At 36.1% G+C, this 25033-nt stretch overlaps 4 protein-coding genes and 1 long non-coding RNA gene across 10 annotated transcripts; 3 read left to right on the top strand and 2 right to left on the bottom strand.

The window, feature by feature from the left end:
• Nucleotides 1–164: 164 nt before the first annotated feature.
• Nucleotides 165–3085, top strand: LOC9314976 (vacuolar-processing enzyme alpha-isozyme). The gene is made up of 9 exons (XM_021027538.1): nt 165–507; nt 768–932; nt 1026–1182; nt 1269–1354; nt 1435–1634; nt 1735–1783; nt 1882–2091; nt 2192–2395; nt 2695–3085. The coding sequence occupies exons 1-9, from the start codon at nt 190–192 to the stop codon at nt 2875–2877; spliced, it is 1572 nt and encodes a 523-aa protein (XP_020883197.1). The 5' UTR covers nt 165–189; the 3' UTR covers nt 2878–3085.
• On the bottom strand, nt 3083–7211 carry LOC9316795 (protein EARLY FLOWERING 3). Of its 2 annotated transcripts, XM_021027537.1 has the most exons (5): nt 6609–7211; nt 5648–6432; nt 4397–4448; nt 3733–4305; nt 3083–3702 (listed from the first exon to the last, which is right to left on the bottom strand). In XM_021027537.1, the coding sequence occupies exons 1-5, from the start codon at nt 6819–6821 to the stop codon at nt 3229–3231; spliced, it is 2097 nt and encodes a 698-aa protein (XP_020883196.1). In that variant the 5' UTR covers nt 6822–7211; the 3' UTR covers nt 3083–3228. The 2 variants fall into 2 exon arrangements, with proteins under 2 accessions (XP_020883196.1, XP_020883194.1); XM_021027535.1 differs by having other exon boundaries at nt 3083–4305; nt 6609–6821.
• A 2179-nt stretch (nt 7212–9390) lies between these two features.
• LOC9316794 (anthranilate phosphoribosyltransferase, chloroplastic) lies at nt 9391–11262 on the top strand. The gene is made up of 5 exons (XM_021027939.1): nt 9391–9435; nt 9574–9717; nt 9818–9979; nt 11022–11089; nt 11169–11262. The coding sequence occupies exons 1-5, from the start codon at nt 9391–9393 to the stop codon at nt 11260–11262; spliced, it is 513 nt and encodes a 170-aa protein (XP_020883598.1).
• A 3432-nt stretch (nt 11263–14694) lies between these two features.
• LOC110228928 lies at nt 14695–16892 on the bottom strand. 5 transcript variants are annotated; one of them, XR_002332427.1, is made up of 6 exons: nt 16566–16892; nt 16211–16297; nt 15672–15731; nt 15478–15601; nt 15325–15387; nt 14695–15231 (listed from the first exon to the last, which is right to left on the bottom strand). It is a non-coding gene; the product is annotated as an uncharacterized LOC110228928 (long non-coding RNA). The 5 variants fall into 5 exon arrangements; XR_002332429.1 differs by lacking the exon at nt 15672–15731 and having other exon boundaries at nt 15478–15596; nt 16566–16890; XR_002332426.1 differs by lacking the exon at nt 15672–15731 and having other exon boundaries at nt 16566–16889.
• A 4433-nt stretch (nt 16893–21325) lies between these two features.
• Nucleotides 21326–23345, top strand: LOC9314975. The gene is made up of 4 exons (XM_002880680.2): nt 21326–21493; nt 21864–22003; nt 22226–22323; nt 22679–23345. The coding sequence occupies exons 1-4, from the start codon at nt 21439–21441 to the stop codon at nt 23214–23216; spliced, it is 831 nt and encodes a 276-aa protein (XP_002880726.1). The 5' UTR covers nt 21326–21438; the 3' UTR covers nt 23217–23345.
• The last annotated feature ends 1688 nt before the right edge of the window (nt 23346–25033 follow it).

The following is a 25033-nucleotide window of genomic DNA, read 5'->3' as shown; positions in this document are numbered from 1 at the left end:
TATATAGATTTTGATTGGTAACATTGTACCACTGTCATACAACGTATAACATATAATATGTAGACATTTTATATAAAAAAAATCATCTTATATCTTTAATAAAACCAATAAATTTTTTTAACTAAAACAGAATATCTATAATAATAAAAAAAAACTATATTTTACTTGCGTGTATAGATAAAACAAGTAATGGGCCAGACGTTAGGTTGGCATCAGAAAGATTCATTGAATAGTAATTTTATAAATAGCAGGCCCCGCCTCCTCTTCTTTCCGAAGATTCTTATCCACGTCACCTTCTTCGCCGGAGAATATCACCTAACAATGACCACCGTCGCCGTCACGTTTCTCGCCCTCTTCCTCTATCTAGTCGCCGCTGTTTCTGGTGACGTCATCAAACTTCCTTCTCAAGCTTCCAAGTTCTTCCACCCAACTGAAAACGACGATGATTCTACTAGGTGGGCTGTTCTCGTCGCCGGATCTAGCGGATACTGGAATTATCGACATCAGGTATCGACTCTTGATCATATCGAAAATCTGGAATTAAGAAATTGCGGTGCGGTTTTCGGATTTTGCGAATTTGCAGCTGATCATTGCAACAAGTTCTTGTTATAGTCCAATCTTAGTTTTCATCGATTTTGTGTTTTTTTGAAAAATGAAGTTTTTGTGAGCCAAAGTTAGAGTGTGGGTGATAACATCGTATTTTAACCTGTTTTTACTATTATTTCAATAGTTTGGTAGAGACTAATGAGTTTGTATAAATTGTTTAGGCGGATGTTTGTCATGCTTATCAGCTTTTGAAGAAAGGTGGAGTGAAAGAGGAGAATATTGTAGTGTTCATGTATGATGACATTGCGAAGAACGAAGAGAATCCAAGACCTGGAGTTATTATCAATAGTCCTAATGGAGAGGATGTCTATAATGGAGTTCCCAAGGTTTTTTTTTCCGCTTTGTTTCGATATTGAGCTGCGGTTATGTACCATTGAAATGGCTTTGTGATTTGATTTGTTGGGATTTGGTTGTGGCAGGATTACACTGGAGATGATGTTAATGTTGATAACTTATTAGCTGTGATCCTTGGAAATAAAACAGCTGTTAAAGGAGGAAGTGGGAAAGTTGTAGATAGCGGTCCAAACGATCATATCTTTATATACTATAGTGATCACGGTGGCCCGGGAGTGCTCGGTGAGTTCTCCTATCTTGTTGAAGTTATTATTTTTTATATTTTTGATAAAAAGTTTGATGATTTGAGTCTCTATGTTTATTTTCAGGAATGCCAACTTCTCCATATCTATATGCAAACGATCTCAATGATGTCCTGAAGAAAAAACATGCTTCAGGAACATATAAGAGCTTGGTAACACTGACAAGATTCTTCTGAAAATGCTTTCTTGTCAGCTACATGTGATTTGGCTTGACCATTTTTCGTGAATGCAGGTGTTTTATTTAGAGGCTTGTGAATCTGGAAGTATTTTTGAAGGCCTTTTACCAGAGGGTTTAAACATTTACGCGACAACTGCATCGAATGCAGTAGAAAGTAGCTGGGGTACTTATTGTCCTGGAGAGGATCCTAGTCCTCCTTCCGAGTATGAGACCTGTTTGGGTGACTTATACAGTGTTGCTTGGATGGAAGATAGGTATGCTGAAGAACTATTATTAATATGACAATAAGAGTATGCGTTTTCTGGTCGAGTATCCTAATTCTTTCGCTATTCTTTGTTTTTGCAATGCACACAGTGATATACATAATTTACAGACAGAGACTTTGCACCAGCAATATGAACTGGTAAGCTTCAAGTTTTGCTCTGTAACTTTTTCGGGTGAGAACTGTTCGTTCATTGAGATTGCGGTAAGCATGCATCAAAAGATATATTATTGTTTCAGGTGAAAAAGAGGACTGCAGGTTCTGGTAAGTCATTTGGTTCTCATGTCATGGAATTTGGAGATATAGGACTCAGCAAGGAGAAGCTTGTTCTTTATATGGGTACAAACCCAGCCAATGAAAACTTCACCTTTGTGAATGAAAATTCACTAAGGCCGCCTTCAAGAGTTACAAATCAGCGTGACGCGGATCTTGTCCATTTCTGGGATAAGGTTTATCTTACTCTCCTTGCTTCCTGGTGAAATCTAAAGACTCCTGTAATATTTGATATTGCCTCTGTTACATAATCTGTCAAGTTATTGTTCCATGTAGTATCGAAAGGCACCAGAAGGTTCTGCAAGAAAAGTTGAAGCTCAGAAGCAAGTCCTTGAAGCAATGTCTCACAGACTTCATGTCGATAATAGCATTCTATTAATTGGGAAACTCTTGTTTGGTTTGGACAGTCCTGCGGTACTAAATAATGTCCGGCCTTCTGGAACACCGCTTGTTGACGATTGGGACTGCCTTAAATCGCTGGTAACCTTTTGCCTCTTTTTGAAACTTGGCTATTTAAAATTGTTGCATCAAGGTTTGGATCAACTCTATATGGTTAGTATTAAACAATGGTTTTAGATGGTCAAAGAATCACATCATACACAGTCTAATACCCCAAGAAAAATGATACAAAGATAGTGTAATGCAGTTCAACACTCTATTATTTGCCAGGACGTTAGATAACATATGATATGTCAGAAAAAAATATCACTTTCAGTCATCATTGAATGTTTGAGTTTCTCGTGGTGATCACTTCTTCTTCTCCTTTATGTGGTTGCTAGGTGAGAGTTTTCGAGATGCACTGTGGATCGTTGTCTCAGTACGGAATAAAGCACATGAGGTCGATTGCAAACATATGCAACGCGGGGATTCAAATGGGACAGATGGAGGAGGCAGCAATGCAGGCTTGTCCCACCATCCCTGCCAGTCCTTGGAGCTCTCTTGAACGCGGATTTAGTGCTTGATCCTCATCTCTGTCCAATATTTGTACCCCAAATCGATCTCCATTAATAACTTCTGTGTATATCTTACTACCAATTTCCTTACAAATTATAATCTTTCCTATGTAAACAAGATGTTGTAAATATGGTATGCTTAAGTTCTTGATGTCACAAACAAAAGAAACAGTGATTGTAAGTAGTTGTTTCAAATAATCTTTTACTGTTCCAGTGATTTCAAGGCTTTAAGATATTTAACACATACAAATGAGGCTTACACCATAATACGTTTACATGGTACATATATCGAGATAACATCTATCACAATTTTTCTACTTTTGTAAAATACATATCTGAGTACAATACGGATAGAGAGGATTAAGGCTTAGAGGAGTCATAGCGTTGACGTTCTTCTTGTATTGACTGAAAAATCCTAGCAGCATTCTCACTTGCGAGCTTCGCATTGTGAGGTACCACCTTTATTACTCTCGTCACTCCTCCCCCATCTCGTGTTGTCTGAGTAACAGTTGTACTTGTCGTCGTCGTTGTTGTCATCATTTGCTCAGGTGCATTGTTGATTTTGCTATCCTCATCAACGGCTGAGAATGGCCGAAAGGACTTGCTACCAGAGATTCCCTGTGGGCCACTTGGACTGCTTCCCGTGCTCCCTTGCCTGCTCTTTCTAGCCCGCGGATAAGACTTTGTTGGCTGTTGATGTTGCAGTGCAGCAGCTGCATTTACAGAGCTCTGTTGTTGTTGGGTGTTCTGAAGATTCCCGTGATGCCCAAACTGGTTCATTTGGTCATTGGGTTGTTGTTGTTGTTGTTGTTGTTGTTGTTGTTGTTGTTGTTGTTGTTGTTGTTGTTGTTGTTGTTGTTGTTGCTGTTGTTGCTGTTGGCCTGAACAATAAGGGTTCATCATGGTGGGCATTATTCCATATGGAGGGAAATAGCCATTACCAGGAGGTGGGAATCCCATGCCGGGGTGATATTGAGGCATTACCATCGGTGTAGGCATATAATGACCATAATACCCTCCATAATGCCCCGTGTGTCCCATACCTGGGTGAGGCTTGTATATCAGCCCTTCTGAAGGAGACATTACAGGGATCAACCATTGCTGATTTCCTGAAGGAGGAGGTTGAGGAGGATAGCAATATCCATTTGCAGCTGGTGAAGCGGGTGGGTTGTTCGCAAAAGGCATGTAGTTGGATTGTTGATGATGACCTTGGTTTGAAAACCTCCCAACTACATTCTCGGCTGAGCTTTCCATTTTATGTTGGTCAGTCTTCTCCGAGTCGCCCCTTTGTTTGACAACAACATGTGGTATAGGAGGCTTTACCAGAAATTCTGATGGTAGGAGCTTCTTCACTGGATAGCTTTTAGCAGAAACTTTTCCAAGAAAATTGATCTCATCGAGCAAGAGATCCGGTGATGCAGCAATAAGTTTTTGAACCTGATTATTACAGAAATAAAGCACAGTTGAAGACGTTTGTTTCAGCTCGAAAAGAAACAAATTCATAAGAGAAATTTCTGAATGACTTTACCTTAATTAGTCTGTGCAACTCAAATAGTTGAACCGCAAATACTCTTTGTTGACTGTAATGAGAAACAGAGTCACATCAGGAGATGATCCATAAAAAGAGTCACAAAGAGAGATATAGTTTCTTTTGAACAACTAATCGAACAATAGAATCATGATAGGGAAAAAGAAACAAGAATACATAGCTAAGCAAATCAATGCGTCCAAGGACAAGTTAAAGCATAACCAGAAAACTTTCAATAGAAAAAAAAAAAAAAAAATTGAAGACACATAATGGGACGGGTTCATTGAAATCTAGCTTACCGTGCAGCTTATCATCTGCAAAATGTGATTCTCAGGTATTTAACAAAAAGTAAGAAAAGAAAAGCCTGTTATATGCATTGGCCATGAATCCTGATACCTTACCATAGGGACAAGAGTACAGTGAACCTTACAATTTGACTCACAGAGTCTAAAATCAATAAGAACTCTGTAGTTCACAACCACACTAAGGATCCTCTTAATCAGTAGCAAGAAGAAACTATAATTCTGCATAAGACTCATAGCTAGCTTTATGTATGGTGAACTAAAATTCAGATCCCGGGGTCCTCAGAAAAACATTCCCCTACCTGGTTCAACCCCTTGAATGACAAGTAGGGAAAGTGCCCAAGACGACAGTTAAAAGCAATACCAAACCGAGACAGGGACATGTTCCAACAACCAGATGCAAAGAAGACATAGTATAAACTATAAAGCCATGAACTGTCTCGGAGGGCACCTTGCACAATATACGTCAACAGAGAATGCCCCTCCCTGCTATAACATGATCCAACGTGTTAACTGCGTTAATATTCTACCGAGGGCTCTAAAATTAAACATATAATAGGACCATTTTAGGATGAATCGGGGGCCTCTCCACTATGGAACCATCACTTCTCAAGCCAAAACCAGAACTCTTCTCCCAAATGGAGCAGAATATAAAACTGAGTTATAATCCTATATGTATATCAGCGATCAATCATCATTAAGCATGAAAAAAAATGAAGAAAAGTGTTCAAGAAATTTGAAATTTGGTGATATTGAAATATGCCCTACCACAGTCCTCCATGAAAAATAGGAAAAAAGAACAGAGGAAAGCTTCAATAAAATTATGGAACCACACTTCAGTATTAACTTTTTGCAAGAAAAGAACGTCGGTATCAAAGAAGGAGATGGATAAAAAGAGCGGGGAATATATAACCAAGTTAACTAAAGTGTAAAATTTATAGTGACTTACTTGGCAATAGCTTTCCTTGCTCTCCAGAAACGTTTTTGACCTAATATTCCCACAACGTCATCGGGAGAGACATCCATGCTGGATATAGAATCCACCATCGAATCATCAGAAACGTCATCACTTGCCTCTTCATTTATCTGCTGCAGAGAGGCGCATCCTCTGCTTCTGCTGTATTCACGACCAGTATCAATGTCTTCAGGACTGCAATGACCATCTTCTGAATGACTTTCCGTTTCCAAGTGAGATTCAGCTCCATTATCAGTGTCCTTCACACGAGTTTCGCCACCATCTCGGTATAACCGATTTCTAGACTCTTGTCTCAAGGAAGCATTACAATCATTTACTCTGTCATAACTCGATGCTGATTTTTCGAGATCAATTTCCTCTGTGACTGATAAATCTAAAGAGATTACAAAGCCACCTGACTTTGCCTTCGCCTTGACCTGATCCCTACCCTCAGGTTTTGAACGTACGTTTTGCTTTGAGCTTGTGCGATTCACTTCTTGAAATTGAAGGGAGTTACGAGGGCTAGGTTCCACCAATGGGGTATGTTTTTCCTTCTCAATGCCAGTCTTGTTTCTGCCATGACCCTGAGATCTTCTTGAGTTAATATACACTGGAACTGCGAAATCTTCTTCCTCTCGTACCATTTTCCTCTGATCGTGCTGTGCCACAGATCTCACATTTTCCATGAAGGACATTTGGGAGACAAACTTCTCAGTTGCTTGGTTTGCAGCTGAAGAATCAAGATGCTGAGCAGATAAGTTTCTTTCCACACCACAAGGCTGCAGAAATAAAGGGTTAACAAGAGAATTCAATCCCAAAAGTTCAATCTATAAGCAAAAAGAAGATATTATGATCTGATAACAACTGAAACATTGATCAATCACTGTCCTACTCTTTCTTACAATATCTATATAACATCCAAAACCATACAAGAGGCTATATATTATATAATAACCTGATTAGATGGTCCAGGATGAACCAAAGTGCTTGTGTTGTTACTACGCAAAGTTCCATGATCACCAAACCTCTGAGAAGGAATACTAAGCTGCTCATAAAGAGCCATCTTGTTTCTAGGAGGAGCTCTAGGTCCTCCTTTATCTGCATCATTCACATGAAGCCGAGGAAACATTGGTTCCAATATCTTCTCCTCATCTTTCCCTCTCTTCATCACACAAATCACAACCTAACTTCACACCAAAAATCTTCCTTTTCTCTCAATAATTTAACCTAAAAATTGAAAAAGACTCCAACTTTCGTAACAAGAAGCTTCAATAAAACAAACCCACCAATCAAATGAAATAGCTTAACCCAAAGGACCGACTAAGATAGAGATCTCACCACCAATCAGAGAAAATGAAATTAAAAAAAAAAAGGACTAAAGAGAAATCAAACAAAACCCAAGTGAGTTTCACCTTGCTAATCGAGTAACAGAGTCGGTGAATTTAGTAGAGAGAGCAAAAAGGAACCAGAGATTCAGAGGAGGAAGAAGAAGATGACTTGTGGGGAGAGAGAGGATAGAGGAAAGGGGCAAAAAGAGATAGGAAAAGTGGAGCCCAAAAAGATAGAAGGAGAGGATCTCTTTTGGAGATATTATTGATTTAATCCATTTGGACATTTTTTTACCACCGGAAAGTGCGCGACAACGTGGACTCCTTTTGTCGTTGTAATAAGCTAAGCTGCATGGAATCGGAAGCGGGTACGTGGAAGCGGAAGCGTTCGGAAGCGTAAAAGCGAATTTTTTTAAAAATATAGGAAGCGGGTACGGATTGGAAGCGTGTATATATATATATATATATATATATATCTGTATTTGTAAACAACTATCCAAATACATAATTTAAATATTGCAAAGATAAAAGTAACCCAATATTGCAAAGATACATATTTTTTTTTTGATACAATCTCTCTCTCTTTATTCAGGAAGTACCACACGTACTCAATAGTCAATAGCCTACTACACACTACAGCCACCCTAGGACACTCATTCACCTGCTTTGGAACTCTAAAAAACATCGACAAAGTAGACAAAACACACTTACACATTGATGGGCCTTCTCACTACCACAGGCCCAAAAACAAAAACGTCCAGCCCATAGACTTCATCTTCTTCTTCTTCGATACACCACGAAGGGTTTGTAAACGCAGACCGCATCAATCAACACATATCCATATTCAAATTAATCATTCGACGCTTCCATTCTCTTTTTGTGCGGTTCCAAATCGGAATCATGCGTTTCCCGTGAGCTTCCAAATTCACCTTTTTGAGAATCGCGATTCCATAGCGCTTCCGAACGATTCCGAGCGCTCCCGCTCCCGCTTCCGCTTCCGAAGCGAGAATCGGAGCTTTCGTCACGCTTCCATGCTGCTTAGGTAATAAGACTAAAGAAGAAGAAACTAGAAAGTAAAGAAATCTTAAAAAATAAACTCATCCAATACATCACTTTTTGTTTTCTTTTAGGATACGTAAGAAGATGACCTTATTTCTAGTTTATAGAGAATGATATAGACATTGATTGGTAACCACTTTACAAAGCTGTATAAAGCGTTACAAAAAGTATACAGTTTTGACGGTTACCAATCACAATAGATATATTACCAGTTTTTAAAAGTTTTATAATCAAAGCTTTGTAATTTAGAATACATGATTGTTCTCAGCTAGATAACTTATCTGTTTCTTTTTTCTTTTTTTTGAAACAAATGAGTGGAGTCATCGACTTCTACAAACTAGGGAGCGAGTGTCAAGCTCTGACCGCCATCTTTAGTAAACTCTACGTGTTCTTTTGGTTCGTGGTCCATCTGTGTACGACGATCGGTTCGCTATTTTCGGAGGCTTTAAAGTCTTGTTTACCCACCATACAAATCAGTATATGATATTTTCACTACAGGAAATGTGGGTATTGATAGCACTAAAAGATAGCGTTTTTAATGTCTCTGCTATGTTTGACTTATTCGATAGCGTTTTGTGAATTGTAAACGCTATAAATGATTGAAGCGGGATAAATGAAATTCACGCGGCCAAGTTTCGGGTTACTAAAGTGTAATTCCCGCTATTGAAAATGTTAAGAGGGAAAAATGAGAAATTTGGCTAAGGCAAAATAAATTAAAACAAGAAAATCACTTTTTCATTTTTTTTCCTAAGGCAAAAATCACTTTGTCTCTCTCGATTTCTCTCGATTTGTCACAGTCAACAACAGGGATCTTAACTTTGGTCAACGCCGCAGATGATGGGTCCAGTAGTTTCAGAAAAACCAACCTGACCGGAGTTAGAATTTATCCGACATTGAGTCGGCGACGATTCTCATCGATCGGAGTTGTGTCCCCAATTCGAGGAGATGCCCAATCTTCCTTTAGTCGCAGGTAAAGCCTCCATTTTTGGGTTTTGTGTCTGTTTCTTAGAGTAACACACATCCTCTGGAATTGTTTGTGGTCACTTAATGTAAATCTAGCAATCTAATTGTGCTCTTGACCCCTTGAATTGCTACAGTTCTTTCGTTTGCTCTCAGAATCTTGGTTTGAGCGGTGGAATCAGTGGTTTCAGTGCACCTGAAGCTCTGCCAAATGTTTGTGAAAATGCCACTCTTTCTTCCATCAAATCTTTCAACCAGGTGAGATTTTGATTTTAATCCCTTGTTTCTAGGTCTTTGATAAATCTACTAGTTAATATCTGTATCTGTTTTTTTTTCTGACTTATAGATTGACTCACTTGCTTCATGCTGACTAAACATGTTTGGTCTTATATGTTCTTTAAATTTCATTTGTATGGCTTGGATTTGAGTGACACTGTATTACGTATTACTTGATTGGATTTTAAAGAATTTTAGTTTGTTGAGCTTCCAATGGCTTTGAAGATAGATATCTAGATATTGAGATTACTATGTTCTCATAATGTGTTTGATCTGTTCTATTTTTTTTTCTCTCAGTTGATTGAGACTTTGATTGATCGGGTTGATCTATCTGAAGCTGAGGCTGAATCATCTCTCGAGTTTTTGCTGAACGAGGCAAACGAGGCACTAATTAGTGCCTTTCTGGTTCTCCTGAGAGCTAAAGGAGAGACATACGAAGAAGTAAGTCAAGCTAGGCGTATACAAAAAACATACATAATTCTAAATTATAGCACTTCACTAAGTAAAGCACTTCACTAAGTAAACAAACGATGTTGGGTAGATTGTGGGGTTGGCTAGGGCAATGATGAAGCATGCCAGGAAAGTGGAAGGATTAGTCGATGCTGTGGACATAGTTGGAATAGGTGGTGATGGAGCAAACACAGTCAATATATCAACTGGATCTTCAATACTTGCTGCAGCTTGTGGTGCAAAAGTAGCAAAGGTAATAGAGGATTAAGCTACAGATTAATGGAGAAAAGAAGCTGGCTTTCAATGAGTTTTTGAAAGACCCATCTGGCATGGAGGCTGTGATCAACGCTAAGGCTTTGCAGAGTTATCATTTAGTTGAAGATACTGATGATACTTACAGCAGGTTCTTTCTTTAACCCTCTAGTTCAATGTTCATAAGACAAAATTTACATACTTGTCTTGCATAAAGGTCGTTTGCATATGTTTTAGGATCTGTATTGCTTTGATTGTCATCTGTAGCTTCTTAGTTTGCTCAGTAGCTGCAGAAATTTTGATGTCCTAGAACTGTTATTTCGGATTTATCTTTGCTTGTTCTCTGATTTGATGTCCTAGAACTGTTAATAGTGATACTGTCTCAATACGATCCCTTTATATGCTTAAGTGTATGTACAAGCATGAACTAAGATCTGAAGATAAAAAGAATCTGAGAAGTCTAATTGACAAACAACATCTTTGCCAATTTTTAAGCTGTATAATATGTGAGATTCTCCAATTTGAATGTCCTCTGCAGGAGGAAGTAGTTTTGGTTGTCCAGAGAATGCTGCAGCTTCTATAATTAGGTAAATACACATAGGTTCTGTTCACATGTTTCATTATGTGCATATGAATATGTTTAGATATAGCTCAGTAGTAATAATCAGGTAATAAATTGATTAGATATAGCTCAGTAGTAATAATAAATTGAATGTGTGCTCTAAGTATCATAGTTCGTGGTTTCAGATCATGTGTGCACAGAGACATTAAGTCTAGCAACATTCTGATTGATGACAAATTCAATTCTAAAATTTCTGAGTAATATGTGTCAGTGAACTGAGTAATGCCTATCATTTGGCACCAAACTCTTCTAACCTTCGTGCAACTGTAAGGAAGAAAGAGTCATTCAGCTTCTTTTGCCTAGCAAAATCACTATCTTTGTGTTGAATCCTCTATTTTTGTTGCAGGTACAAGCATGAACTAAGATCTTGAGTTTTACAGCTTTTATGCTCCAAGTATATATGAAAATGTTCATGTTGCAGAGGTTTGAACAAAAATCTCAAGATTCTGAGTCATTACCACTTGTTCCCACCACCAAAACGTTTCTCAGGTAAACTCTATCACTATTACATTTCCTATCAAAAAATTTCGAAAAAGTGTTAAGGTCATTTTCTTGTTTTGTGTTTCAGGCGATTCATTCAAGCAGCACAAGCGTCTCACAAGGTGATTCCCGATATGGAGATGGAGTTTCTAGCAAATCAAGTTATAAACGTGTTTACTTAACATTTGTAAACTTCAATTGACATTTTGTAATTGTCGTTTCATGCATTTGATTTCAATTTCTCTAGTTCTGTATATAGCTTGGATGTGTATAAGAAACTTATTAGATTATGTAATATTAGTATTGTGAAATTAGATTATGGTAATGGTACATTGTGTAATATTATGGTATATATTGGTACATTTTGTAATATTATGATAAAAAAATTAAATTCCTAAATTAAGTCTATAAACCCTAAATTAAAGTTAAAATCCTAATTAAATTAAATCTTTAATCCTAAACCCTAAACACTAAACCCTAAATTAAAGTTAAAATCCTAATTAAATTAAATCTTTAAACCCTAAATTAAAGTTAAAATCCTAAATTAAAATCCAAAAACTATCTAACTTGAGTAAAAAAATCTAAACCCCAAAGTTTAAACCCTAAACCCTAAACTATGCCCTAGTGTTTATGAACATATAAGTTAGATAGTTGGAATACTAATTTATATTAATTGTTCTTAATTTTAAAATTTTATACTTATAAGAAAAAATATTCTAAAAATTGAAATACTTATATTGAATTTTTAAAGAAATAATTTCTATTTTTTTCATTAATAAACAATTTTATATGATAACTTTCTGATTTTTTCATTATTAGCCAATGAGAACTCACCTCCCACATTTTGGGACGAATCCTACACCGTTAGATCGCGCCGACTTTGATCTGAGCCGTCCTTTCTTATTGTTGACGTGATTAATATACACCGTTGATCTGTCTCGCTGATTTGATCTGAGCCGTTCATGTTCTTAGCCAATAAGGAGTAACTACCGAGATTGCAGTCTGGGCTTATTCTCCACCGTTGATGAATTTAATCCGACGGCTAAACGTTTCTCCTTCTTTTCTTTTTTTTTTGGTTAAAACTTCTTTTCCTTTTGGCTTTCTCTTCCTTAGTACGATCTGTTCTTAGATCTTACATCTTATGGGATAGGTTAAAACTTTCAGTCTTCTTCTTCTTCGTTGAGATAGGTGAGCTCATCGACCAACAATGGCTTCCTCTGCAACAGCCCAAAATTTGCTATCTTTCTTCTCCTCTTCTCTCTTTTTATCTTCCTCTCACCAAATCCCTAAAACCTACATTTCCGTTTCAAAATTCGGCTCCGGCAAAGCATTGAAACCGCTCTCTGTTGCATCTCAGCTAGCGACTCTTCCAATCATCTCATTCGAGGGAGAGAAGGTCGGGGAGACTTATCTGGACCTCAAAACGGCGCCGGAAGATACCACGCGTGCCGTTGTTCAAGGCAGATTTCAATCGTGTATTTGGGTTTATGGGTCCAGTCATCTCTCTGACGGATATCACAAGGAGGAGATTAGATAAAAAGTCAGATTTATGTTCCTGAATTTGCAGACGAAGGCGAAGAAGATCTTGGCAATTTTAAGGAACCTACGACTGATTTTAATGACAAAGTAGGGAAGAAGAGACAGAGGAAGAAAGATGAGTCTGGTCTTGAGAAGACGAAGAGGAAGAAGAAGAGAAGAAGCAAGATTCTGTTAAAAATTCCAGCAGAGGTTCAGGAGAAGTGGGATTCAATTACAAACAACGAGAACTCCAAGGTTTGTTTCTTTGTTTGTTGTCTGAATCTCTGGTTCCTTGTTCTGTTGTCATGATATCATAAGTTTGATTTCTCTCTTTATTGTTAACAGGATAGTTTTTTTGGACGACGCTTACATGATGAGCAGAGAGCTATCGGAAGAGACTGGAAAGGAGTCAAGGGTGTGATGGGAATGTCGCTGTGGAGATCAAAGATGGAAGTTTTAGTTGGGATGATGAAGACGACGAGCCTGCAATTGAAAACATTAACTTTGAGGTTAAGAAAGGGGAGCCTGCGATTGTAGGGACCGTTGGGGTCAGGGAAGTCTTCATTGTTAGCTTCAGTTCTCAGCGAAATGCACAAACTTTCAGGCAAGATTTTGGGGAACTGGTAGCAGCGCACGAGACATCAATGGAGCAAGTTGAAGCTGGGTCGGCATCAGCCACTGCAGCAAATGTGCCAATGGCATCACCAAGAACACAGAGAACTATTTCAATAGAGTCTCCGCGTTTACCACCAACACCAAAATCTCCCAAAATACATAGAACTACTTCAATGGTTTTTGTAAACAATGAAATTTGAAATGGGTTACTAAACATTTTAATATTTATATATTTTGTATTAATTTTAATGGTATTTTTTTTTACAAATATTCGAAATTATTTTTTTTTTACAAATATTATATTTAAATTAAAAAATAATCCGTAATTATTTATTATTTTGAATAATTTAAAAACAAACTAATAACACAAAACATTTGCTATCTTTGTTATAGGTAAAATCTAATTAACGAGTTTTAATAACATCTTTATCACGCTATTATAAACATTAACAATTGCACATAAGACAACGCTATCGTTGTATACTTAACTATTGCACAGCGCAAAACCGCTATCAAAAGTGTCCGACTTTCTATAACGGGCGATGTTAGAGCGCTTAAGGAAACGCTATGGTAGATGAATTATTGCGTTTTTCGGCCGCTATTAATACCCACATTTCTTGTAGTGTTTCATATGTTTTGTCCTCATTCGCATGATACAAACAATCATTTTCTAGTAGGTCACCCATCTTGAAATCGATCTAACTCAAACACGTTTAATTGTGGAGTGATGTTTGACCAAAAAGAAAAGTGCACTTTGGTGATATAGGTGAACAAATCAATTCTTTTAACCACTCTTCATGCACCATCATATTTCCTGAAATCGGGATGTTACAACGGGTCGCTCGGTCTAATTCACAATTGGGTTACTCGAAGATTTCTTTTTGGGTTATATGACACTTAACAAGAATTTATCTATTACAAGGAAATATAATGTAATATATGTGGATTTGAAGAGCATTACATAATCATGAGTCATGACCTCTTCTAAGTCATTGAATGGGAGAGCTCCGATCTGTAAGGGTTCTCGAGAATTAAAAAATGAATATGGAAGTTAAAGAGCATGCATAAACTCAAATACTTTCTTTAGCGAAAAATATCAAAGGCTCTAGGGGCTGAAACACATTATTAAAAATGTTCAACACAGAGATTGAAATAGTTATGGATTCACTACAAGAAATTTGTTCATTGATAGCGCTAAAAATATGCTATCTTACGTTATAGATAGCGAATTCACAAACGCTATGTTCTCGGCAGCTATAGTAGGTATCACCCATACAAAAGCATTTTTTGTCGTGCTATTATAAGTCCTTCTAGTATAGCACTAATCGAATGCTTTAATATAATTTTTTATAACTCATAATTTTTGCTATATTATATTTTTGTGTAGCAATTTTTATGTGCTACATTATAAAATGATGAATTGCAAAATTATTTTAAATCTATAAATTTAAAATCCAAATAATTATATGCTACAAAAAAAATTTGTTGAAAGCACGTTTCTTTTCATAGATCATCAAAAAATACATAATTGTAATTTTACAAAATAGTTCAGCATTTAACACCATTTGTTATAAAAACAAAGGTCATAAACAACGTCATAAGTACTGCAATTCAGATGGACTAAACAAAGAACTCCATTGGTTTGCTCTTTCCCTCCCTCCAAGGACTTAGGATGATGTCTCATTCCAAGCAATTCTCATTTCACTGCCTTCTCTATATTTTCTGCAGTTCAGTTCTCTTTTTGAAGTTGGATGTCTTTGTATGAGTAAAAGCAAGTGACTTTCTCAATTACTTCTACAAGATAATGGCTAGAAAACCGTGAGAAAAAGAGGGAACCTGAGATTCATGATGGTCTTTTTAGCATCAGACTTCAAAGACAATCCAATGACCTAAACAGCTTCTGTTGTAGCTTATTCACCAGCCTTAAAAAAAATATTAAAAGAAACTTGCCTTAGGCTTCTGGACCATGCTTCCTTTGTTCTTGTCTTTCATTCCCACAGTCAACAACGTTAACACCTCTGTTGGCAAACATGGAACAAAGGGAAAACAGATTACTGAATTATGATTTACAAAAAATAAACGTTGATGATAAGAAAGGAAATTTTACTTACTCTTCTATGTTGCTAGTCCATTGTGCTTCAGGATCGTAGAGATTGTTACCACATTTGTGATTGCTAAATACACAAAAGATTAGATTATACGTATATAACACACAAGACGAGAAACAGATCTAAACAAGATTAAGTGATAGTAAGAATCTATACCCATTCCAGGTATCACTCAAACTCCACTTCAAAAGCCTTTCTTTATCTCCTGCTTTCTCAATGAATCCAAGCACATGAGAGTACAATTACTAGCTAGGACTAGTATTAACCTTTTGTCCCTTCACTGTCAAAAACAGAACCCATGTAAGTTAAAAAAAATAACGTGTGTATGAAATAAAAATGTAGTAGCTAACCAGAGAAACCCAAAACTTGTGACTTAGACAACCAAAACTTGCAAATTTAGAAACCAAAACCTGAAAATTCATAAACTAAAACCTGTAACAGAAAATCAAAACCTGCAGCCATCAATCTGGAAAGCTATTTCCACTTCCACAATCATCAGAAGCCATAAAAAACAGACTCCAATAAAGGATCAAGTATGAAACATTACCATTAACATTACAAATCTGTAGAGTAATCGTTATCTAAGTCGCAACAACCTAGACTAAAGTAACCAAATTAAATTCTTAAAGATCACATCCTAACAAATCTTAATAGAGTACACATGAACCATTTGAAGCAGCAATGAGAAAATGAGAAAAGTAACGACATCTTAATAGAGTAAACATGAACAATTGCAAACATTTTTCAAAGACTGCACATATATACCAAAGAGGAGACATTGCGACAGTCCATAAATAAGGCATGGTTTGCTTGAATCCTAAGAACTACGTGAGTAAAGACTCCATCATGTTCATTGAAAAAAAAACAAAGAAAAAGCGGAAAGACAGACCTCTCTTGGTTATTTCTTGAGCTTTGCTCTCTTGCCACTCTCACTAAATGGAAAAGAGCTCTGGAAGTATTTGAGGATTCATTGTATCTGGGAAACAAGTAAGATATTAGAGTAGAAAAAGGGAGAGTTCTATGATGTATGAAAATAGATATGTAAAAACTCACTAGAAGAACTCGATGGAGACTTTTTGCTTTCTAAATCGAAATCATTATCTCACTGCTAAATCAATCTAACCCAAATTCATCTACAATTGCTAATAAATCTAGTGAATCCTAACAAAATCGTACATATGGAGCCGAGAGAAAGAGAAAGACGGGAGTCGGAGCGAGAAGGATTAAGCAATTGATCGAGAAACCTTTCAGCTACGAAGAACCAAGCGACGAAGATGGTTTGGGTTTCACCTACGTTTCAGCCACCGAAATTAAATTTATGGTTTAAGGCTATCTCAGACCACCGACGAAGATGGAGACTGAAGATTTCATCAAATTGAAGAAGATTAAGATAAATTTGGGGATGAAAGCGAGGGTGACAAAGAGATAATGGATCTGAAATCTGAAGCGAAACTGATAAAATCTAATAGATCTAGGGTTGCATAATCAGAGGAAGAGAGTAAGCGAGAGAGGAGAAAAGAAGAATAGAGAGGTATAGGAGGAGAGAACGATGAAGGAGAAGAAGATAGAAATTAGGGTTGTCTCTTAATAATTTAAAAAAAAAAAAATTTTGCTAAAGTGTTAAGCGGTTTTTGTGAAATATTTGCAAAGTTTTGGCGGTCATAAGTGATTCCACGTCTCTTCTTTGCTATTATAGGGCTTAGCATTTTTCAAATGCTACGATATAGTTACAAATCCCTCGATATCATCTTTAATAGCATTTGCAAAATCCGTGCTATCCTAATATGCTATCAATGCACACTTTTTTTGTAGTGATTAGTATATAAGGTACACGGACCTCTCTACTCATTGTCAATTATTTTTTAGTTGGAAACTCATATTTACTAAAACACGTTTCAAATCAAGAGAAATCATAATTGACAATATGTACCAACAGTGCTATGCTGCTGAAGACATCAACCACACATTCGAATTCGTTGCTGTCCTCGGGCTTTTATATGCTTAGATCGTCCTTTGAATTCGAACTATATATCCCTTGGTTTCGTCATACTTAAACAAGCTCTTTTTGACATGTGCAAGAGTTTCAGCTTAGGCATTAAATTGTGGGTCCTCTAATGCTAAAATGACGGTTATGTGGCTATCTTCTCCTGGATTCCGAACCGAGATTCAGGATCCGACGCCAACAGTGGTGGATGTAAATTCTCGGGATTACCTGAACAATATGGAGTTTGGACTAAAGAACACATAAATTTACTTACTATAACAACACACATTATCTTGGAGTTCAATATTGAGGATCAGCAATAAGCCAAAGCAGCAAAATTCCTATCGGCAATTCGATATGCTTGGAGAATGATGTTTGTAAAGGTCATTTTTGAATGAGATTGTAAAGTGTTGATAGATATTCTTCATGGAAAAGTTTCAAATATCTATGTGGAAGCCATCATCAACGACATCAAATTCAGAAGTAAAAAGTTGCAATTGCATGTTTTCATATGAATTACAAATACAATGTTTGAGCACATACTCTAGCAAAACTAAAACCTTCTAATTTAGTTTTCTTTTCAAACTAAAGTCTTATTTGATTAAACATTTTGCTTGTAGGCTATGTAAATTCTCTAAATTTTTGTGTTTAGGGCCGCCGGCAATTGTCGGCGATTCCATTTCTTTTCTTTAATTCTACTCTACTTTTTGTTTTAATCTAAATAAAGTGTTTTCTCTAAATTCTGGATTTGTAAGTCCGAATTTCTTCTGCTATTTTGTAATTTTGAATTTACTTTTAGATCTAAAAAAAAAAACAATTATGTTTGGATTCAAAGTGTCTCTGTTCGACATCCATGGTGGACGATCTATGGAAGTGAATATGTGCCTTTGGATGTGTTGGATCTCTTACCGAAATGCAATTTCTCATAGCTACGCCGTATTTATTCCGGCATATTTTGTCTATGATATGTCAATTTTAACATTCATTGTTAGCTTTGTGTTAGTTTCCGGTGGTCATCGTGACCGTTTGCTGGCTTTCCAATGTTTGAAACAAATATGTGAAGATTTGTTGTGAAAACGGCGACCGCTTTGGAAACCGCCATGAAATCAAATCATAAAGACCTTGTGTTTCTGTTCTTTGAAGAACATCATCAAGAGAATCGAGATCATGGATCTATCATGGGCATATTTACGACCAAAACAATGCCATCATCTCACGCGGGAGATGGAAATGTTTGTATAGTTTACGATGTAACTGATGGATCACAACCTTTTGATTTTCAGAAAACGTATTGAGGTTTTATAAAAGAGACGATAGCTAAACAAAAAGATCAAATTAGAGTGATGACAAATATGACCAATAAAATTAACAGAATAATAAATCTGTTAGCGTGTAAGGCTTACTTAAACAATAAAGTAACATATAATTTTATTTTTTCGATTATTTTGTTTAGTATAAGTATTGGTTGTATAGATTGTATTATTGTAAAGCTATCACTTGTAATTCTCAATAAAGTTAATAAAGGACAATAAAATATATATATATATACTAGATATGGACCCGTGCGTTGCACAGGTTGCCGATCGAGATTATCATTCTTAATATTTTTATTTTATTTTTGTAAGTTTAACTAAAATTCTATAAACATATATAGTTTAGCAAATGCAGCATAATTATTTCTAAATATAGATTTATTAGCATAATGCACAATATAAAACATTATTTATAGTTATGTTATAATAATTAATAAATTATCTAATATAAATATTGGTCTATTTATAAAATTATATAATTTTTTATTTATTATAAGTTATGAAGTTATAAATGTTCATATGTTATATTATTGAATTTTAATAAGTTATTTACATCCATTGGAAGAGTGTGTTACATCTTATAATTTCAATGTGGGCAAGATGAAAACAAAACTATGATAATAAGAAAAGATAAAATTATATAGTTACGTAAATATACGAACGATATATGTATAATATGTAAACATGTAGTCTGAGTTACGTAAATATAGATGTTTTTTTAGAAAAGTTTAACGTCATAATAAAATTGTGACAATAAAAGAAGAGAAATATGAGACTGTCTATATCTATGTCATGTAACTTAATTGATAATATGAAATATCCTCAATTTGCTACATAGCTTTTCTCAGTTTAGGCCCACATTACAAATTTCTTCGTTTTTTCTTCTTTCTAATTCTCAAATCTTTATGTATCTCTCTTATTAGATTTCTCTTATTTTTGTTTGAACTCCTCTTTCTTTCTCTTTCTCTCCTTCTCATCGGATTTCTTCACCACCATATCTATATATTTTTTTCCCTATCTCAATTTCTCGCATTCGTCGGGCATCACTACCGAGTCTCACTACTCTGACCCACCACCACAACTAAATCTCACTACTATCACAATCACCACCACCATCAATACCGAATCTCGCTAATTCCGACTCACCACCTTAATCAATTTTTACCGCCGCCACCACCACCAAGCTTGAACCCCCATCATCAACACCAACACCACTGCTACCGCCTCTCATCCTCTTTCCTCAACTTCTCTTATTTTTTTTTTGGTAGGATGGGGGGACTAAGTCCCCCACAATTTATTGAAACATAACTAAAAGAAAATTACACACGAACATAACGTGGGCGCATGCACCCGATCGCATCGTCATAAACAATAGAGTCCACCACATCCGGTTTAGACTCAAGCATATGAAAACCTAAAGGAAGAGAAAACGCATAGTTAGCTAACCCGTCCGCGAGACGGTTAGCCTCCCTATACACGTGAGAAACGCGGACTATCCAGTCACGCGACAGAAAGCCATAGCACAAACGCACTAGGAATGACAAAGGATGAGAATCATTAATCCCTGTCTTGAGAAATCCCACCACAATCTCCGAGTCCACCTCCAACTCAACCCGTGTAATCCGCTTCTCCCAAGCTATATAGAGACCATAGTACACGCCCCATAACTCCGCCAACGGGGCTGAGCATACACCTATATTCAGAGCAAAACCACCACGCCAACTCCCATCTCCGTCTCGCAATACACCTCCCGCTGTCGCCAAACCGGGGTTGCCACGGGAAGCGCCGTCCGTGTTCAACTTAATCCAGCTTTCCCCTGGCGGTAACCATCTAATCATTCTTTCCTCTCTCCCGGCCCGCCGTGACTGATCTTGCAACATCACATGTGCCTTGGTCACTTCTTTTGTCCGATCTTTGAGGAATTGAACTCTATCTCTACACTTCCAGTCTGTCCTCAACTTCTCTTATTACCCCACCTTTTTTATCTCCTCCGACATTAGACAAGCCTCTCCGACAATAACTCTAGTCTATGTCTATCGCCGTTCATAATTATTAATTTGCCTCAATTGCCATATATTCATTAGATTTGAATATCACATGCTATTTTTAGAAAAACATCGTGATTCGAAGTATTTTTTTATAATTGATATGAAATAATATCGTTAAGAAATTAGTTTGTTTAATGAGAAAATATGAGACAATCTATTTGTTTATATAAAGGTGTCTATTTACTATATTTTTCTTATAGGATTAATAATAACTCATTGCATAATTTTCTTAAATTTTTTTCTAATTTTAAAATTTTTTCTTTTACAGTTAGTAACTTATAAATAAAATGTTTAACATAATTTTATAATTTCGATTTTTATGGAAATATACATATAAATTCTTTATATATATGTATAGTTTGCTAGATGGCAAAAACTCTTATGGAAATATATGTACAATTTCCTTATAATTAGTTTTTTACAATTTAAAACTGTTTAAATTTATAATTATCCTTTTACCTTTTTTTTTTTTTTAAAGGAAAATTTTATTTGACACATGTCAAAATCTCAGTTTGAAAAATTTGACACGAGTCACGATCTCGTGAGTTATTAACTTTGAAAATCATACTTTATATAATAAGATATATATACATTAAGTTTTTAAAAATTAATATGTGAAAGAAAATAAGAGAAAAGAAAGAAAAAAAATCAATGTAGCAGCACTTAGCCCTCGTTTTATCAAAAAAAAAAAACCAGGAAGAATTCTAGTTGCGGTTATCTTCAACCTAAAGACCCATCCGTTACTGAATCTGCTTCGTTGCTTTGATCGAAAATGGCGTCGTCGTCTCCAACTCAGCGTACTCACGTCTCAATTCCTCCCGAACCAGGTCCCTTCTTCTCTTCAATCCCTCAATTTCCAGATTCTTAACTCGATTTTGATCATTCGTTGCTTATCGCTGTTTTAATTTTACCGTAATCTATCTGCTTTATCCCTCCTAAAGAATTCTGTGTTTTTGCGCCTTTGAATCAATTAATTGAATTAGAAACCGATTAAATGTTTAATTTACCTTCATTTCTCATCGAAATGTGTGTTTAGCCATCTATTTTCGCTTGTTCTTGGAACTTATAGGGTCATATGAGCAATTTGCAATTTGGATTGTGTACTAAACTATCAATTGTTAGTTTAGATTTGTGTTGTGCAAGTAGTAGATATATTGTCATGAATCTCTTGTCTCATGTCTGAGTTTTATTCTGCAGGAGGAAAGTCACTGACACAAGAAGCTAATGAGCCACCAGTTCCGATATCAGTTTCGTCGCCGTGCGGGAAACGAACCAGAGATCCGGAAGATGAGGTCTATCTTGATAACCTTCGCTCTCAGAAACGTTATCTTAGCGAGGTTTGTGTTTTCCTCTCTTAGATTTTCGAAATTCTGGTCGTTTTGCTTCGTAATTCAATTGTTTGTTGATTCTTATGGGTTAATGGATTTGTGTATCTCCGAAATCGCTTTCTTTTTGGGATGGTTAACCAAATCTGTTAATTCTACGGCTTCACATTCTTTAGTTTTCTTATTTTTTTGGTGTTTACATGTCCTGAGATTTCACCATCATCTTCTGCGTAGATAATGGCGTGTAGTTTAAACGGACTAACAGTCGGAGACTCACTTCCCGTCAACATGTTAGAGTCTCCAGCTCGGTCTGAGAGCTTTATTTATCACAGGTTTGAAGATCTCTCACCCAGATTTTGTGTTTGATCTTTTGGGCGTATCTTTTATATTTTTTATCAGAGTCCAAAGTTTAGGTGATAGATGTGATTATAGTCTGTACTCAAAAGTAGTCTTTAAATGGGTTGTTATAAATGCTTAAAAACAAGGAAACTAGTATACAACCGAGTTGAAGAATGTTTTGTTCACGATTTATGTTTGAAACTTGATACCAGAAGATTCATGCAGGTACTAGTGGTTTTTTTTAGCTCATTAGAGATGCTGGAGTGGAGCATTTGTTGTTGAATATGGTTGTGAAGTTTCAAACATGACTATCTGATGAGCTTTATTGATCTGTCGTACTTAACACAGGGATGATTTATCATTACAATACTCTCCCATGTCAGAAGACTCGGACGAAGCGAGATTCTGTGAGGACCCAACAACAACAGCAAGCACTAGCTCATCGCAACCCGAGAGCCGCCCAACTAGTCCAGTTTCACCATACCGATACCAAAGACCTCTTACTTCAACAAACTCACCACAACCGTCATCAACAATCGTACACCATTCACATACATGTCCTACCTCCATGATCTCCAATGCAACAACTACTACTACTACTCCACAGTCTCGCCAAAGAGGATCAGACACAGAAGGAAGGTTTCCATCATCGCCCAGCGATATCTGCCATTCGGGGGACTTGAGGAGAACCGCTCTACTCAGGTCTGTTCAAATGAGAACACAACCATGTGGTTATACTTCAAGTTCAGGGCCAAGCAATATTGACGGTGAAGAGAGGATGTGTTCTAAGTCTATGGAAGAAGATAGAGGCTATAATAGAGGGGATGATATCTCTTACACTGAAGTCTCTAGTAAGAGCAAGTCTTGTAAAGCATTGGACATATGAGACTGTGAAAAGTGATGAAAGAGTCGAAGGTTTTTTTTTTTCTTTTTTTTTTTCTCAAAGGTGTATCTTATAATGAAACTAGGTAAAACGCGTGTTTAAAATGAATATAGTAAAATATGTAACAACATATATTAAAAGATAGAGGCTATAATAGAGGGGATGTGTTCTAAGTCTATGTATAATATATTAAAAAAAAAAAAGGTTTTTCAAATTTCATGTTAACAATTGTTGGTCAAAATAAATACTTTTTATATCTTATAAGCCTAAACTTTTTAAAAAGATAATGTTTATCAACTAAAAGTATACATAAATTTAAAAAAAACAATAATTTTACAGTAAAAATATATTTATATATTATTAATAAACATATTGATATATATATATCATTTTTCTAAAATATATGTAGGGTTAAAATTAATGTATCAACTAATCATTTCTTGTAAGTGAAATTATAAACTAAATGATAGTTATTTATACGTCATTTCTTATGGCAAAGCTTAACGGGTTGTGTACCAGTTACGGAAAATTTGAGGAGAAGAGGAATTGATTGTGACACAGGATGTGCCAGATGTGGCGAACTAGTGGAAACAATCAATCATACACTCTTTTAGTGCCACCCGGTACGACAGGTTTGGGCACTTTCCCAGATTCCTACGGCAATGGGAATTTTTCCAACGAAGTATATTTTTGCGAATTTGGACCACTTATTTAGGAGAATTCCTTCGGAATTTGATTCTTCATACTTTCCATGGATTATCTGGTATATTTGGAAAGTAATGAATGAAAAAATCTTTGAAAATATTGATAAAGATCCATTAGAGGTATTACGGTTAGCGGAAAAAGAAGCACAATTATGGCAGTCAGCCCAAATCGAGCATCATCATGAAACTAATGGTATTGTGGATTTGGTAACTCGTTCTCGAGTGGGGATCCTTCACTTGATTCGAATTATTGTGGATGTCGTTGCTTGAGGTATTACGGTTGATGGCTTTGTGGATGGATCGTGGAAAGAAAGTGTTAAGTTCTCCGGTATAGGATGGTTTTGTACATCATCAAACGGAGAGCCGCCAACCATGGGAGCTGCCAACTTCCGTAGAAGTCTATCTCCATTACATACAGAATTCGAGGCTTTTCTTTGGGCGATGAAGTGAATGATTATTGGTGCAGATAATCAAGAAGTAGCGTTCCTTACAGACTGTTCTGATCTGGTGAAGATGGTGTCTTCTCCAACCGAATGGCCGGCGTTTTCAGTGTACTTGGAGGAATTCCAGAGCGACAAGGAAAAATTCTCATCCTTTTCTTTATCTTTAATTTCTCGTAATGCTAATGTAAAAGCGGATAATCTGGCACGAAAAATTCATACATAACCGATTCATATCACATATGTAAACAACATTCCTCAGGAATGACTCTTTTGAGCTCTAATTAATTTCGGATGACAAAAAAAAAAAAAAAAACTAAATGATAGTTATGATGAAGATGATTTTGGTGGAGAGATTATATTGTGTATCAAAATAAAAATGATGTTAAAATTTATAATTGATATGTTAATAACTATACAAAGATACTTTCTCATCAAGCATTAGGAGTGAAATTTTGAAGAAAACATTACGATCATTTACGGTGAGTATTTCGGTGTGAACTTCCCACATTCTAACTATTCGGCCAAGAAGATGTTGAGAGGGAAATTAAAGTCGTAAATCGTCAAAGGCAACATAGTGACCTTGATTTAGATTATACCAATTCATGGGAGACATTTTGGTTATAACTTATAAGTGAGATGGAGGAATATTACTTTAGACTATGTATCAATTTCT

Source organism: Arabidopsis lyrata, assembly GCF_000004255.2.
Source record: "Arabidopsis lyrata subsp. lyrata unplaced genomic scaffold ARALYscaffold_4, whole genome shotgun sequence".
NCBI lineage: Eukaryota > Viridiplantae > Streptophyta > Magnoliopsida > Brassicales > Brassicaceae > Arabidopsis > Arabidopsis lyrata.
The sequence above is the reverse complement of the archived record's forward strand: the minus strand, read 5'-3'. Positions and strand labels throughout refer to the sequence as shown.

Bases quoted from the DNA above. Each gene is read 5' to 3' on its own strand.
- LOC9314976 (XM_021027538.1), top strand. From the start codon at position 190: ATGGGCCAGACGTTAGGTTGGCATCAGAAAGATTCATTGAATAGTAAT. The intron at 933-1,025 runs GTTTTTTTTTCC...TGGTTGTGGCAG, and splicing joins TCTATAATGGAGTTCCCAAG to GATTACACTGGAGATGATGT. The intron at 2,396-2,694 runs GTAACCTTTTGC...TGTGGTTGCTAG, and splicing joins GGGACTGCCTTAAATCGCTG to GTGAGAGTTTTCGAGATGCA.
- LOC9316795 (XM_021027535.1), bottom strand. From the start codon at position 6,821: ATGAAGAGAGGGAAAGATGAGGAGAAGATATTGGAACCAATGTTTCCT. The intron at 6,433-6,608 runs GTTATTATATAA...TTATTTCTGCAG, and splicing joins ATCCTGGACCATCTAATCAG to CCTTGTGGTGTGGAAAGAAA. The intron at 4,306-4,396 runs GTAAAGTCATTC...TGTAATAATCAG, and splicing joins AGTTGCACAGACTAATTAAG to GTTCAAAAACTTATTGCTGC.
- LOC9316794 (XM_021027939.1), top strand. From the start codon at position 9,391: ATGTTCTTTAAATTTCATTTGTATGGCTTGGATTTGAGTGACACT. The intron at 9,436-9,573 runs GTATTACGTATT...TTTTTCTCTCAG, and splicing joins GCTTGGATTTGAGTGACACT to TTGATTGAGACTTTGATTGA. The intron at 11,090-11,168 runs GTAAACTCTATC...TTTGTGTTTCAG, and splicing joins ACCACCAAAACGTTTCTCAG to GCGATTCATTCAAGCAGCAC.
- LOC9314975 (XM_002880680.2), top strand. From the start codon at position 21,439: ATGGCGTCGTCGTCTCCAACTCAGCGTACTCACGTCTCAATTCCTCCC. The intron at 21,494-21,863 runs GTCCCTTCTTCT...TTTATTCTGCAG, and splicing joins CTCAATTCCTCCCGAACCAG to GAGGAAAGTCACTGACACAA. The intron at 22,324-22,678 runs GTTTGAAGATCT...TACTTAACACAG, and splicing joins GAGAGCTTTATTTATCACAG to GGATGATTTATCATTACAAT.